Consider the following 16422-nt stretch of genomic DNA (forward strand, 5'->3'; position numbering starts at 1 on the left):
TGCCACGGGAGTGACCATGCCGATTACCACAGTAGTTGTTTGAGGGCCGATTAGCATAAAAAACTTGTGATTGAGGATTTTGAGAGGTAATTGGATTTAGTTGATATCCAAGTTGGGTTACTAACTGTTGCAAGGTATGTAATTGAGATTGTTGAACTAGGTTCGGCCTTAACAAAGGATCAGTGGAGGCATGAAAGGCTTGAGGAACAGTATGAACCGTGCGGTTTATCATGAAGTCATGGTCGTTAAGAAGACCATGCAGCTCGAGAAAAGCGACTAGTGGGATACGCATAAGGATAGTTGACTTTAAAACATTGTATTCTTGTCTTAGACCGGACATGGCAAGCATGACCAAATCTTTATCTTTCATCAGTTCGCCTATATTTGCTAGAGCATTGGCGTATTCTTGAGCCCGGCTAAGGTACTGTATAGGAGTTTCATCTCCTTTCATCTCAATCTTCAAGAGATGAGTTTTGAGGGTATATTCCCTTGATGAGTTTTGTAGTGCGTAGGCCTGTTCAAGAGAAAGCTATAAGTCTTTAGAGGTGGTACCTTGAACATGTTGAAAAGAGGCTTCTGAGATTGTGGAGATTATTATCATGTGGACATGAGCATCATTAGATATCCAATGAAGATGGCTAGGGTTATGAACAGATGGCGCGGTTGAAGTTGCAACTGTTTTTGGGGTAGGGCATGCGATTGTGCCATCAACGTAGCCGAACAGATTGTTTGTAATTAAGAAAGGTTGAAGCATGGCTTTCCAGTACCCGTAGTTGGTGGGTGATAAGGTGAAAGCAAATTTATGAGAATTATGGGTGGTTTTTTCCTCATTTGTGAAGGCTGTAATCATCGCCATAGGAGCAGCAGGTTGATTAGAAGAAGTAGGCTGCAAGTTTTGATTGGCGGCGGTTAGGGTTTAATCAACTTCTAGGTTTATGGCTCCGATACCATGATAAACCGTAAAAGGAATATTGAATTATGATTTATATGATATTGGTCACATATATAGAATATATATAGAATGAGATATTACACTTGAATACCACCTAATATTATTCTATTTTCTAACAGGAACATATTCAAACACATGCTAATGATGAATCTTTCTGTCAAGAACAAGTCTTTTTTTGTTCAAGTTTTTTATTTTTATTTTTAAAGTGATTATTGTTCCAGGGATTTTTATTTTTTATTAGAACACTGTTAATCAAAATCTTTTTTTTTAATCTCTAAACAATAATTCATAGTAAAACGCTAATTATTAATTTTTTTATCTTTTCAGTTTATCTAACATTTTAATAAAATCGAATCATATTTATATAATCTTTGTTGTTTTATCAAGTATGAGTTCGCTTTTATTTGTGTTTTTGAATTTATATATATACGTTTCTCTGCTTTATTCATTAATTATTCAACTAAAACCGATTTTGTGTAAAATGAACACATAAAGACCAATACAAATATACTATACTTTTATGTATTACACCTCAGTTATAGTATGTGCCTGATTTTGATGGCAAAAGCAATTATAAATACGGCAGTGTTTGGTGATGATGAATATATACCAAGATCGAAAAAAATGTTTCAGAAAATTGATACAAATTCACATACAGGTAATAGAAAGTGGTTACACGCATTAGAATTCCTCAAAAAAAAATATATTTTTTTTTAGATAAAAATATTTAAAGTTTTTACCAATGATATTCAAACAAATTAAACAAATTAAATGATATTCAAATAAAATTAAATAATAAGATTTGGAGTGTGCTCTTGCCATTTGATTTTTTATATTCAATTCCTTTAGCAAGTTTACAAACCGAATACATTCCATAAATTTCCTTACCTGTCCAATTTCTAATGAATCGAGATAACCGTTTGTTCCGGTATAAATAGTAAGTATCTGTTCTTCTACCGTGAGAGGGGCGGATTGGGATTGTTTAAGCAATTCGCGTAATCGTTGACCTCTTGCCAATTGATTCTGAGTAGCTTTATCGAGATCAGAAGCAAATTGTGCAAAAGCTTCTAACTCTGCGAATTGTGCCAGTTCCAGTTTTAATTTACCGGCTACTTTTTTCATAGCTTTAATTTGAGCTGCAGACCCCACTCTGGAAACAGAGATACCCACATTAATAGCGGGTCGGATTCCAGCATTGAATAGGTCGGCAGATAAGAATATTTGTCCATCAGTAATCGAAATGACATTAGTAGGAATATAAGCCGAAACGTCTCCCGATTGGGTTTCAACTATTGGTAAAGCGGTCATACTTCCTTCACCTAAAAGAGAACTTAATTTAGCAGCTCTTTCCAAAAGGCGTGAATGTAAATAAAAAACATCCCCTGGATAAGCCTCGCGCCCAGGCGGTCTTCGTAATAGAAGAGACATTTGACGATAAGCTTGCGCTTGTTTAGAGAGATCATCATAAATGATTAAAGTGTGTCGTTCACGGTACATAAAATATTCAGCCAGAGCTGCTCCTGTATAAGGAGCGAGGTATTGTAATGTAGCAGGGGAATCCGCCGTTTCGGCTACCACAATAGTATATTCCATCGCGCCCCTTTCCTGGAAAGTAGTAACTACCTGAGCCACAGAAGATGCTTTTTGACCAATAGCTACATAAACGCATATTACATTTTGGCCTTGTTGATTTAGAATTGTATCTGTTGCTACTGCTGTTTTACCGGTCTGTCTATCCCCAATAATTAATTCTCGCTGACCACGTCCTATGGGAATCATTGAATCAATAGCAATAAGCCCTGTTTGAAGAGGCTCATATACAGAACGTCGAGAAATAATCCCCGGAGCGGGTGATTCAATTAACCTATATTCAGAAGATGAAATTTCACCTCTACCATCAATAGGTTTAGCCAGGGCGTTGATAACACGACCCAAATAGGCCTCACTCACCGGTATCTGAGCAATTCTTCCTGTTGCTTTTACATAACTCCCTTCTTGTATCAGCAAACCATCACCCATTAAAACAACACCAACATTAGTTGATTCCAAATTAAGAGCAATACCTATTGTACCTTCTTGAAATTCTACTAATTCACCCGCCATTACTTCATCAAGACCATGAATACGAGCAATACCATCACCTACTTGAAGTACGGTACCGGTATTTACAATCTTTACTTCTCTATTATATTGCTCAATACGTTCACGGATAATATTACTAATTTCGTCGGCTTGAATGGTTACCATGAGTATTTCTTAATTCTTTTTTGAAAAAAAAAATCAATCAAAAAAAATCAAAAATAATGCCTAAACTAAAGTAGAAGGACTAATCCGTTATTTGTTTCATCGCCGCCAATATGCCAATATTGGCACTGATAGTACGTAAATGTAACTCGTTGTTTAAACAACTATTCAGAGTTCCTAGAGCTCCTTGTAAGGCTTGTTGGAAAACCCGTTGTCGGACTTGATTACTGGCCTTTTGTTGTTCAAAATTTATAGTTTCATTTTTGTAATTTTCTAGTTGTTCCAAAGTCTTATAAGTTGAATCAATCAAATTCAATTTTTCTCGCTCTATTTCAGAGTATCCATTCACGCGAAACTCATCTGCTTCTATTTCTACTTTCCGCAAGCGAGCCCGGGCTTTTTCCAGCTGTTCTATGGCCCCTTCGCGCAATTCTTCTGAATTTCTAATAGTATTCAAGATTCTCTTTTTTCGATTATCTAATAAATCACTTAATGAAAGTAGATTATCTTTCCATTCATTTCAAAAATTCCATGATCCCTTCCCGAACCAAACATGAATCTTTCGATTCATTTGGCTCTCATGCTCAATATAAATTCCCTTATTTTGATTGTTAATGTACTGAGCCTATCCTCTATTCTTTTGTCATATTCCAAAATGAAATCAAAATATCAAAATCAAAAGGAATCACTAATCCAAGATCAAAATATTCGGAGGACTCTTCTGACCAAACAAAAAATATGTAATTGTCAGCAAAGTTGTTTACTTTTTTTAATCCAAGAAGTTTTTCTTACTTTATACACAATAAATAGGTCATCGATTCAGCATTGGCTAAAAAACCCCAATAAGTAGTTCAAATCATTTTATCGATATGAGTGTTTTATATTGATAAAATATTTATTTTGAAACCATCTCTATCTTAACATAGTGGTAGAAAGAATACCATGCTGCGTCTGGACTTCAAACAGTTTAGCTTTAACCATGTTAATGGTCCCACATTATTGGTTGATAGAGAATCAAAGTGGATTTTCCAATAAATTACGAAATGCTATAGTTCTTACATATGATTTCTGAATTGATTCAGAAGTAATTCGCGAGATCATGCACTCTTCTTTCTTAGATATCACTTTCCTAGTTATAACAGAAAAAGTACATCTGGTTGGATCCAGCCTATTCTTGAAATAAACAACTCGCACACACTCCCTTTCCAAAAAAGATCAAGACCCCAAGCACTACACTTAGATTTATTAGATTTGTTGCTAAAATATCGATATTAAACCCGAAACTCCCGGCGGATGGCCAGTGGCCCAAAGAAACGAAAGAATCGGTTACATTTTTCATATGATCTCCTCGTATAGATAGACTAAAAAATAGAACAGAGTTCTTTTTGTATTACTTTGTCCTATTTATATATATATAGTTATAGTTTCCTACTTTCTAAATCGAATCAAAAATCTATTCGATTTAGAAATCATGAATTACCTCCTTGGTCCCACCCCCCTCTTAAAAACTAAAAAAAGGCCTACGAACACGAACGGGAAGGATGAAAGCGAGTTGGTATGCTAATTCCTCATCTGCAAATCAGCCCTTCCCGTGGGTTATTTTCTCAATGAATAAGTAATTCTAGGAATGAAATCTTTATATAATTCGAAAAAACAAAGCACAAGTCCAGGGCAATAAAATATGAAAAAGAAAAATTTTTCATATTTATAATATTAAACAAAAGGATTAGCAAATAAAAGTGCTAATGCTACAACCAGGCCATAAATTGTTAAAGCTTCCATAAAAGCTAGACTAAGCAATAAAGTACCTCGTATTTTTCCTTCCGCCTCGGGCTGTCTCGCGATACCTTCTACAGCTTGACCCGCAGCAGTACCTTGACCAACTCCAGGTCCAATAGAAGCAAGCCCTACAGCCAATCCAGCAGCAATAACGGAAGCGGCAGAAATAAGTGGATTCATGATAAGTTCCTCGTACCAAAAAAAAATGGTTAATGATACATTCAACCAATGAACTATGACTTAATTATTCCATTGCTACGATTCATCCAGTCGAAGTAACTACGAACTTCGAATTCAAGTAATAACATTATTGAATTAATAATATTATTGAATCATCAAAATGACTTTGATATCTCTTTTTTAGTTTCTCTCGATAAATTATTTGTGAATCCATACAACTTTAGTTTTTCCGTTTTTTTTGTCCCGAATCGCTCTTTGAATTCTTCGATTTTTTGATTGACTTAATCCGTTTATTCATTCAACTCACAGTCACAGATGAGACAGAAGGACTTCTATAGAATCCCCATCTACATTCACATTCGATTAGTAGGGAAAATTAGATATATCTTTAGCTCGTATATAACTAGTCAATATCTAATATCACATATACATGTCTTTTTTCCACAATGTAAACCAACTCTTTCAATTCAATTTGATAAGGATGCGTCTAACCCTTGACAAGGGTTAACTTATAGCCATTCAATTCCATATACTTAGTTCGACCTACCCTCTACGAACCTTTTATGAACCCCGCTTTTTATCAATTATCCTTTCCCTTCCCCCTTCATTTATCATTTTTATCATTATCCTGCAACCTAAATTGATAAGATAATCAATGGATAAATTGATTGGGCCGAATCGTTGCATAGAAATTGATTTGATTGATCTAAGTTCATACAATTTATTATTTATTAATATTTTCGTTTGGTCAATCGGTGAATAAAATGAATTGAAAAGGGGAATCATTCTATAGAACATCCTTTTTTTTAAAACCTTTAAACACGTTATGCCACCCAAACAAACACTAAGGTGCTGTTTGTTTTTTTAGAGGTAAAATGTTTGTAGTTTGCGGACCACATCTATAGACATCTGTAACAGAAGAGGTGGACCAAACCTCTGCACTCTGTAAGAAGAAGACTGTTGTTTTTTAACGTCTGCAGGCTGCTAAAACTTTCAATATAAGCTCTATACCAAAAACACAAATTATCCAACAACAATTAAAAATATATAAATCCAAATTTTATACCTCTGAACTAGCAAATTATAAAACTTACATTAACAATTTTCCACGTGAATGTTTTTTCCTCCAAAAGTTTCAATTGTTTTCGAAAGTAGATAGTTCATACATAATTAATGAAACGAGCCAAAACTTGAGCTTAAAACAACTCACAAGCCGATGACATAAACCTAAACTTTCTACAAACCTTTTTCAACTAAAAACTTTCTATAGACTTTTTATAATCCTTGACTTTCTACAAACTTTTTTCAACTAAAAACTAATAATACTTGAACAATTATGCAAAATTATAATTGAACCAAAAAACAAAAAAAAAACTAATCAATTAACAACTCAATTGAACAAATCAATTAACAAAAACTTAATAACTTAATTGATATCTGATGGAAATAATGAGTTTAGAAGAGGTTAGAAGACTATGGTCCAAGTCTGCACCAAGAAGAGGGCGCACAGACCTTTTTTATTGAAACGTCTTCGAAAAACAAACTGTTTGCAGAGAGCAATGTCTACGCGTGGTCTGCGTGCTGCAGACAAAAGAAGCCAGGAAGATCTTTTGTTAAAAAACAAACACCACCTAATTTGTGTTGGCAGTCTTAGGTGCAAGTGGGACGACCATCATAGATTCATAGGCCAGCATTAGAGTTGGGTCTGGAGATGCAAAACCTAAGAAAGAATGTTTATATAACTTTGTTGGTTAAAAAGAAACACAGTAACGAAGTTGTCTTGGTGGTGTAGTCGGTTATCACGCTAGTCTCACACACTAGAGGTCCCCGACTCGAACCCGGGCACAGACATTATATTTTATTTTTTGTACTTTTTTCTGGTTTTATAACGTTTTGGGTTTCTTTCGTTTTCCTACTCCACTTCATTTTTATAAAGCCTTTTGTTTCTAACCATTTCATTTTATTTAAGACTTTCCTTTTCTACTTTCAGTATCATTTTTTTTTTCTCCTTTCTATTTCATTGTAATAAAGATTTTGGTTTCTTTTTGTTTTATCTTTTTTTCTAGTCCCTCCATTATAGATGACTTTAGAGGATGAGTGTTTTTGATCAAGAACATAAAAAAGGTTATGTGAGAGTATTCTCATCCAACTCCTCATATTATGTGAGGGGTGGTTTTATAATTAGAGAGTGATTCAGAGTGTTGTGAGTGACGAGTTTTTATATTTTAGAAAAAGTAGTGATTTTTTTGTATATTTGAAAAGTTACCGTTCATCCCCTATAATTTTTTAATATATTTTGAAAGTGGTTGTGAATGAAGGAAAGAGAAAAGAAAATGATAAAAGGTATAAAAAATATTATTTAATTGAAATAGAAAGAAAAAATAAAGTGAGTTTTAGTGTAATTTTTGGTTTAGAGATAGAAATTAGGATGAGAATGCTCTAAGACACAGAGTATGAAAGAGGGTACATTTTAAAGTTGTTTTAGAAGCCAGTTTGACCACAAGAAGGACAAGGCCTATAGAGGATGAGTATGGCGACATGAGGCTAATTGTAGTATTCTAGTGTGAATACTCTTACTTTATAATAACTATGTAAACACTTAAATCTAATCAATTATACTCATTAAAAATCCTATCAATAGCAAAGTTATTAACATAGTTTGAGGGTGAGATATATGCAAACTGTATCTTTATCCCAAATAATAGAGATGTTGTTTTTAGAAAGACACCACCAATACCTACGCAACATTAATATACCTAAAAGTCATATGAAAACTTTAAAGAGTTTTTCTATTTACCCTATTCAAAGGGGCAATATATGGCAAATTAATTTCTTTTAATATCTTAATAGGAAAAAATAAATTATTTTAGAGGCATTTGTATGCTTATACCATACGAGCCAAATTTAATTAGAGAACTTAAAACCAAATTATTTTAGAGGCATTTGTGTGCTTATACCATGATACGAGTCAAATTTAATTAGAGAACCTAAAACCCTATAATACACTTATATCGTTTCAGCACGAGAAGACGTGTGTTGAGAATCAACACGTCTTCATTCTTTTTACTTTCGATACATTTGGGTCTCTTGTCCCCCGATGCTGCTACATTTTTTAAAAGAGTTTAGCAGGTCGTGCACAGTAACTCAACGACGCTGAAGAACGATAACTTTGTTTTCAATAGGATTGGTTTTGCTATTCAAAACAGGGTAGCGGCACAACTTGTTGCCCGTTTATTTGCCTCTCTATTGTAATTGAATCCGTTTATTTCCATACTCTATGCTATTATTTAAAACGATCAAAAAAGGTTTCTATATAAAAGGGACAAACATATATGTAAACATATTTATCACAGCAAAAACATAAAATATTGTTTATACGATTTTTATTGCTCAAAGACTAAATTAATTATGTTTCAAAACCTTTCCTTAAATATGCTTAAGTGATTGTTTCTTCTCAAAATCAGTATCTCATATATGTTAAAAGTTTTAAAACAATTAAAATAATTTATTCACCAAACAGTAATCAATATCTCATATTCATTAAAACAATTTAAATAACTTGTTCACCAAACAGTAATCAATATTCAATATCTCATATCCGTTAAAACAATTTAAATAACTTATATTCACCAAACAGTTACAAGTTTTCAATCGTATTTTTGCTTGTAAATCCATCCACATCGTCACCATGTCTCCCCTGTCCCAGTGGCGGATCTAGAAATTTTTGTCAGTGGGTGCCAAAAATGGTCAACCTAGAACGGGTCAAGTCAAACTAAAACGGGTCAAACCAAAATGGGTCGTGTCAAAAGAAATTACGTTAAATAAACCATATAATAGACATGCGAGCAATAAATTTTATCAAAAAATAAAATGCATATTACAATTAACAAAAACTTTTACATAGTTGTCATATTGTGTACAAATTAAAAAAAAAATTACAAAGTTAAATAGTGTAGAATTATAAAAAAAAAAAGAAATGATGCTCTGAATACTATCATATGTTGGTTTAATTTTTATAACAGACTAATTAAACTCAAGAATATATCACTATATGTAACACCCGTTAATTCCGGTTTCAAGAACTGAAGCTTGTAGAGTATGTATAACTCTCGGGACTTAACCGACGTTTCTCGAAAGCCTTCACGTCATCCCGGTGTGTTAAAGAACCTAACTTTTCCTTCCATTTTGCCTTACACTTGAATCTAGAGGGACTAGAGTGTAATATCTTATGTTATAACATGATCTAACCCTAGCCCCCTTGTGAAGCTGCGATCGGCAGAAGGAACAAAGAACAAGACCACCGATTTTCTTTTTTACAGCCAACTTTAAGCCTTAGAACTTCAATTCAAGGTATGTACTACGATTCCCCAAGTCTTCTTCACGTTAATTGGTCCTCATATTGCGCGTATTGATCGAAAAACGTCTTGTTGTAGGCTAACCGGGTGGCTGCCCAATTGAGCGTTTCCGGGGCTGTTTTGAGTGAGGTTTTCGCATCAAAATCCCACTAGGTATGACATGTACATCATATTATAATTTCATGGGCAATGGAGGTGTTTAGGTCGGTCAATCGATTTTAGTTCGAAAACTTGGGTTTATCGGGTGTAGAATTTCAAATTGTTGAGTTTGATGCGTTAATTGATCGGATGACCGACCGAATCAGTTTGTGCAGCCCTAGGGGGGTTTAAGGGCTGTGGAAAAAATTATTTTTTTGATGCTCGGGGCTGTTGTGGTTAGTGCTTCGTTAATCGAGTCGGCGGTGCACGAATTTTCGTTTAAATGTTAAAGTAAGAGTTGTAAAAAGGAACCGTCAGCCCTATCAACTCGGGTGACATAATCTTGATGAATGAAAAGATTTAATGTGGAATTTGGTCCATTTGGGGCTGATTCGTTTAACAAATGGTTTAAGGTTTATTACACGCGCATTCGACCCGATTTGATTACCGTTGGGCCTTGGGCCAAGTTGTTGGGCCTTGGGCCAAGAGTTGGGCCTTGGGCCAAGTTGTTGGGCCTCGGGCCAAATGTTGGGCCTCGGGCCAAGTTGTTGGGCCTTGGGCCAGAGTGTTGGGCTTGAACGGCCCATTAGGCAATAGTGTTCTTACGGTCTAGTGTAGTAACGTGTTGTGTATAATTTACAGGCCCTTGCTTGTGATTGTGCACTTAGGGATTTCCTAGCTCGTTGCAGGTGTTCGATTGATTTCAGGTGAGTTCATGATGCCCTTTTTACTCTTTTTACTTTTGGGCTAGCATGCACACCTAAGTGTTTTCTTACATGATGAAAGGTTTTAAACGAGTTTATATAGGCCTGCTAGTATATGGTAGACCTTGGGATGTTAAATATATATATATGTATATACATTATTTCTTGGCCTATATCTGGCGATGTTGTAGTCGTTTCGACTACTGATGTTGTGTATGCCTACTTTGTGTTTGCATGCACTGATGTTACGTGTTTGGGTTGTACGTTTGCTCGACCCTGATGTTATACGTGGATGTTATATATATATATACTGTGATATATATAGAGATGTAATTGAAAGGATGTTTACATATACCTTTTGTATATGTATGTATGAGGATGTTTAGTTCTCGGTAATGAGGACTTGATGGATGTACCCTTTTACTTTTTAAAACTTTTGGTTTGACTATCTTAACTATTACTACTGATGTTATTTACTTAAAACTTGAACTCACTCAGCTCAAGCTGACTTTGTGTGCATGTTAGTGTGAGTTTCAGGTTAGGAAGATGATGCCTTATCGCTTGGACGTGCACGAAGTTACTTGGACGGTGAAGGACATACGGGATCTGAAGTTTTACTATTAAAAGTTTTTTATTTAAAGATAACTATGTTGATTTTGGGCAATGTTCACGGGTTTTGGGAACTTATTTTATTATTCATGTTTTCCGCTGAATTATACTCTGAGATGTTTGTTTTAATGGAAGAAACCGTTTTCAAGCTTAATTATTTCTTAAGTGTTTTGTATGATTATCAACTGTAGGGGTTCCCGGGGTTCGGGGCCTTACACTATATTAATAATAACTAATTAATGAAGTGGTTAAAAAATTAAACAATCTAAGCTTAATTGTTATTTTATGAAAGCAAACTTAAACTTGTGTTTAAAAAGTTGAGCTTCAAAAGTTAAGTTTGGGGCACTTTATAAAACATGAATAAGGTAGAAGTTTATAAAAATAAAATACAAGTAAGAGGGAATGCCTATGCTCAATATTGAATTTGCCCCTACTACCCTGCCCACCTTCACACCAACATGATTGTCTTCCACGAACACCGCCCTCTTCTCCTTTGTTAGTCTCTCGCATACCACTATTGACACGTTTTCTTCCTCTATTGATTGGCTTGTCCAATCATATCTCAACAGATAGACGCATGAATATTAAATGGTTTAACAAACTCATTTTTATATGTTTCAAACTTTATAAGTGGAGAAGTATGCATATTATTTATGTCAAAAATATATAAATTCACAATAATAACCTTCCATTTATAACATTTATTATTTGTACACGCAGCAAATATAGTGACACGAAATCAATTCCAAGTTGTTCACTATAATACAGTCAGTGGTCGATCAGATTCATCTCGAAAACTGTCGTGTCTTCTTCACCGGATTCCATGGATCGTCGAATCTGCCTGGACGGTACATTCATATCTCTTCTACATTACTCCATCATTCAACTACGTCTTCATTTGCCCTAGATTTGGTCCAATTCACTCATAGTTGTTTTTGGATTTGAGTCCATTGGTGACGATAACTATTTGTAGTATCGTATACGTCTGGATTGATAAGCTTAGTTTCTCTAATTGATTGATTTGTTTTTAAGGAGATGATGATAGATATTTTAGCCAAGATTAATGCTTGCTATTTTCATTAAGCTCAAAACGATTACAACCGCAAGGGACTTAGGAGAAATTTAGTTATAGTTTGATAGGCTTGTTGATTGGATGCTTGGCCTGCACATTAGTATTATGATGATTATTAAGTGTAATGTCATTTTCCTACTGTTGTTTCAATAGTTTTCATATGATGAAAATTTGCTTTTTAATTATATAATAAAAGATATAGTTGTAGCATGGAATAATTGTATTACTATCTTGGTTTTAACATATGTAAATATTTAATCCCAATGTTAGTTCGGGTCAAAATTGGTCAAACTTAGGGTTTGTAGTGTAAAAACAACGGGCCGAAATTAGTGTTTGTAGCATATACTGATATATAAAAAACAACACAATATACAAGGTTTGCTTGATAAAAAGGTTGGTATGTAAAATCGAGAAGCACAGCTTCTCGTTGTAAATAAAGGTTATTTGGTTGTACATACGTTTCGGCTTTTGGGGAATAAACGCTACAGATCGGCCTGTGCCTTTTTATGCTAAGAAATCGAGCGAGGATAATGGTGGTGGTGTGCGTGGATAACAAGTATAGCAGCGGAGAAGATGTTGAGCAGTAATGAGGTTGTGAGAGAGCAGAGGCATAATTAGGGAAATTTTTCATTCAACAATGTTTTTTAACTGAATGGATGAGACGACCATTCAGCCATTAAGACGTGAACTTTTGAAATGGAATCATTAGGAGGCTACCAAATAGCCCCTAAGTTTCTTGTTTAGGAACAAATTACTCTTGTAAAGATTTGTTAATTTTTGTGCTTTCACAACTTGATGAGGGCTGATTGCTGACCTTGTTTCTTATATTCTTTTTTCTTGTAATTGCAGTACTTGATCACTAATTTCAGTGACTTCCAGTTGGCATGTCTTGGAAGCTTTTTGCTTCATGAATCTGTTTTCTTCCTATCTGGACTTCCTTTCATTTACCTAGAGAGGGCAGGATGGTTCAGCAAGTACAAAATTCAGGTTATAATTCACTTAACAGTTGATGCATGGTTTTATTGGCATTGCAAATTAGAACTTTTTATGGGCATTGAGCTGCTTTAGCTGTTTAAATCTAGTTACACTGTGTTCTGTAATGCCTATAATTTGAACTCGAACCTTTTATGACATTATCTTTGGATGCTGCTAATGCCAAAGATTCAGTTTATCATAAATTTGTAGATGTACATGCATTCTTAATGAAAGGGTTGAGATCATCATTATTGATAACAGAAAATTACTAAAAGTTTTCTTTAAATTAGTGGCATGTTAGTGTTTTCACATCTAGAAACCTAGTGTTTAAACTGAGAATTGTCGACTGAAGTGACAAATAAAGTGCTGCTACTGTTTAGTTATGTTACGTTCTTGATTTGACAAATGTGGATTTGATGATGATTTAAAACTAAATACTTGGTTAAACCAAATAGAATAAAAATGGTTTTGTATATAAAAATTCGTATGCAGGCAAAGAATAACACCACTGAAGCTCAAGATAAATGCATTACTCGCCTACTGTTATATCATTTTTGTGTCAATCTGCCCGTTATGATTGCTTCATATCCAGTCTTTAGATTCATGGGAATGCGAAGTAGTCTTCCACTACCATCCTGGTATTTTCAAGTTCTTTATGTCATACAAATGTATAATTTGTCTACATCTTATCATACTAGTTTTCTTGACACATTATTTTGTGCTATGCAGGAAAGTAATGTCGACACAGATACTATTCTACTTTATTTTGGAAGATTTTATATTTTACTGGGGGCACAGAATCTTGCATACCAAATGGCTATACAAGCATGTTCATAGTGTCCACCATGAGTAAGTACAGGTGGCCAAAGTCACAGTCAGGAGGGTTGGGTAACGGATCGGGTTGAGGTGGGTGGTTTTTATTATGAGTTAGAATGATTCAGCTCATTGACCGTGAACAATCTTTTATCCTCCATTTTTTAACTAAAAGGGTAAAACTGTTACTTTGTAAAATTTAACAAATTTTTTTATGGAAGGTAGCGTTAAGACTTTTAAAATGTTGCAAAATGATAACCACTGATCTCAAACATGTAACCTTCTAAAGTTAGACCATATATTTTTGACAAACCAAAGGGGCTACCTTTGTAGTTAACTCACAATTAATTATTAAAACAAGGGTGAATCTATTTGTTCCAAGTTTCTTTACATGTTACACCAAATGATTTAAATTATTTGACGTTAGTTAATACATTTTTTTGCTTTTCGTTTATAAGTTTCAGCATATAATGTTTTATAGATAACAAATATGGCATTGCGATGTATTTATTTTATCTACATTTGGATATAAATTTTATAATAAACAAAGCCATATCAAATATAAGATTTTGTCGAGTCAGTATATTTGACACAACTCCATTTTTTGTAAAACTTATATCAACATCCAGATAAAATTAACACATGCAACGCCATGTTCATGTTTCTTATAAAATATTATACATTTATAGTTATACAGAATAAGCGAAAGTACGTATTAACTATTGTCAAATCATTTGTTGCAACAAGGAAAAAACTTGGTGCAAATGACCCTTAAAACTACGTTGTTAAATGGCAATAACCTAATTTATCTAAATAAACCGATTTACAAAGTTGTATGAGTTGATAACACGTTATGGGCAACTTTCAACCCGTTTGATCAATTTGATCCATTTCCTTTTTACCTAGTTTATTTGACCTGTTAAAGATAAAAAGCAACCCAAACGCCATTCAAAAGTAAACCAGCTATCTAATGTTAGGTGCCTTTTTTTTTTTAATAAATTTTACTGTGTTGCAACGTAACATTTGCTTTCATATGACACGCGACAGGTACGCAACGCCTTTCGGATTGACTTCAGAATACGCGCACCCTGCTGAAATATTATTCCTGGGCTTCGCTACAATATTTGGGCCCGCCATCACAGGCCCACATCTGATAACACTTTGGTTGTGGATGGTAGTGAGAGTTCTAGAAACAGTCGAGGCCCATTGTGGTTATCATTTCCCGTGAAGTCCATCAAATTTCTTGCCATTATATGGAGGGTTAGTCTTTTATGCATAAACTTCTGCCAATTGACCCGCTTTTATTTTTTGACTCACTCTTGTTGACAAGTGTCGTTTGCAATAAAATTTGCAGTTCTGACTTTCACGATTATCATCACCGACTTATCTACACTAAGTCGGGTAACTACTCGTCAACTTTTGTCTACATGGACTGGTAAGATTCTAAAATGTTCCTCCAAGATCATCTTCGAGCCAAACCCGAACTTGATTAAGCTCGAGCTCGGCTCGTTTCGAGCTATATTTCTTAAGCTTGACTCGAGCTTGGCTTGGCTTGTGAGTAATTTTTCAAGCTCAAATTTGGCTCGTTTAATATTTAGTAATTATTTTGTATACAGTTATACATTCATTATTATGTTTATATATTTATAGCTAAATTTTTTATATACAACATAATGTATATTATAGTTAAATTTAACCGAATTGTGCACACCCCTAAAGTATTTCCAATATCAAGATCTTTGGAAATTCAGCAAAATGGTAAGCTTTAAAGAAAGAACGATTGATTTATTATTATTTATTTTTATGTATGTTATTAATTAATAATGGATTTAAATACGTCCTTTTGTTTTCTTTTTAAACAGGGGGTGTATTTTTCATTTCACACCCATTTAACAGAAAAAATTAACCATATCTATGAGCTGGGACAAATCTGCTACTTTTTTAAAAATGTCTGGTCTAAAGGTGTAATTTTTTAAAACTATGTAGCAAACCGTGCAATTTGTTCTTAAAAAAGTGCACGAAATCAGTTAAGATTAATAATCTATACTTATTATAATTAAAAATAGTTAATACATATTGTTAGGGGGGAATCCTGTAATTAAATTATTTTTATATAGTATTAAATTTATAAAGATTCAAACCTTTTATTTCTCTTTTAGTTTTCATTAATGTATCGGCCGGTTCAGTTTACACTACAGGTTTCAAACCGCGAAACCTGATTTTTTAATCTGTAAATGGTCCATATTACCCTTCAACTGTATTCTGGTATCTATTATACTGCATAGTGACATCTTTTTGTCAGGCTATTTGGTACCGACACCGGGTACAGAAAACTGAAGGCAATGAAGAATGAGGAGGAAGCCATATGTAAAGAGAATTAACAGCTCGTCGACGAGAACGGATTTTGAACTGTTTTCGTTATGCATCGAGACAAAGGTCCTGTCTTTTCTTAAAAGTAAATTTGTTTATTGTTGTAGTTTTTGTCTTGAGTGATGCCTATCAAGAACAAAACTTGTAAATTTCATCACAGGTCGGGTTGGGTTAGACTCGGATAGTGACCAAACTTTGTTGCATATTGAATATTGTGTGTGATTGAGCAAA

The 16422-nt window shown here is 34.1% G+C and overlaps 1 protein-coding gene and 1 pseudogene across 2 annotated transcripts; one reads left to right on the forward strand and one right to left on the reverse strand.

The window, feature by feature from the left end:
• Window positions 1–3202: 3202 nt before the first annotated feature.
• On the reverse strand, window positions 3203–4879 carry LOC143581200 (ATP synthase subunit b, chloroplastic-like). The gene is made up of 2 exons (XM_077064027.1): window positions 4391–4879; window positions 3203–3688 (listed from the first exon to the last, which is right to left on the reverse strand). Exons 1-2 carry the CDS (start codon window positions 4533–4535, stop codon window positions 3279–3281), a joined length of 555 nt encoding a protein of 184 aa, XP_076920142.1. The 5' UTR covers window positions 4536–4879; the 3' UTR covers window positions 3203–3278.
• Window positions 4880–13494: 8615 nt separating this feature from the next.
• On the forward strand, window positions 13495–16422 carry LOC143581201 (methylsterol monooxygenase 2-1-like; annotated as a pseudogene). Its single transcript, XR_013143791.1, has 5 exons — window positions 13495–13646; window positions 13738–13857; window positions 14869–15081; window positions 15176–15256; window positions 16124–16422. The product of XR_013143791.1 is annotated as a methylsterol monooxygenase 2-1-like (transcript).

The sequence above is a fragment of the Bidens hawaiensis genome, unplaced genomic scaffold (genome assembly GCF_021521415.1).
Source record: "Bidens hawaiensis isolate Kalapana, Puna unplaced genomic scaffold, B.hawaiensis_p1.1 tig00030831_1, whole genome shotgun sequence".
Taxonomy (NCBI): Eukaryota; Viridiplantae; Streptophyta; class Magnoliopsida; order Asterales; family Asteraceae; genus Bidens; species Bidens hawaiensis.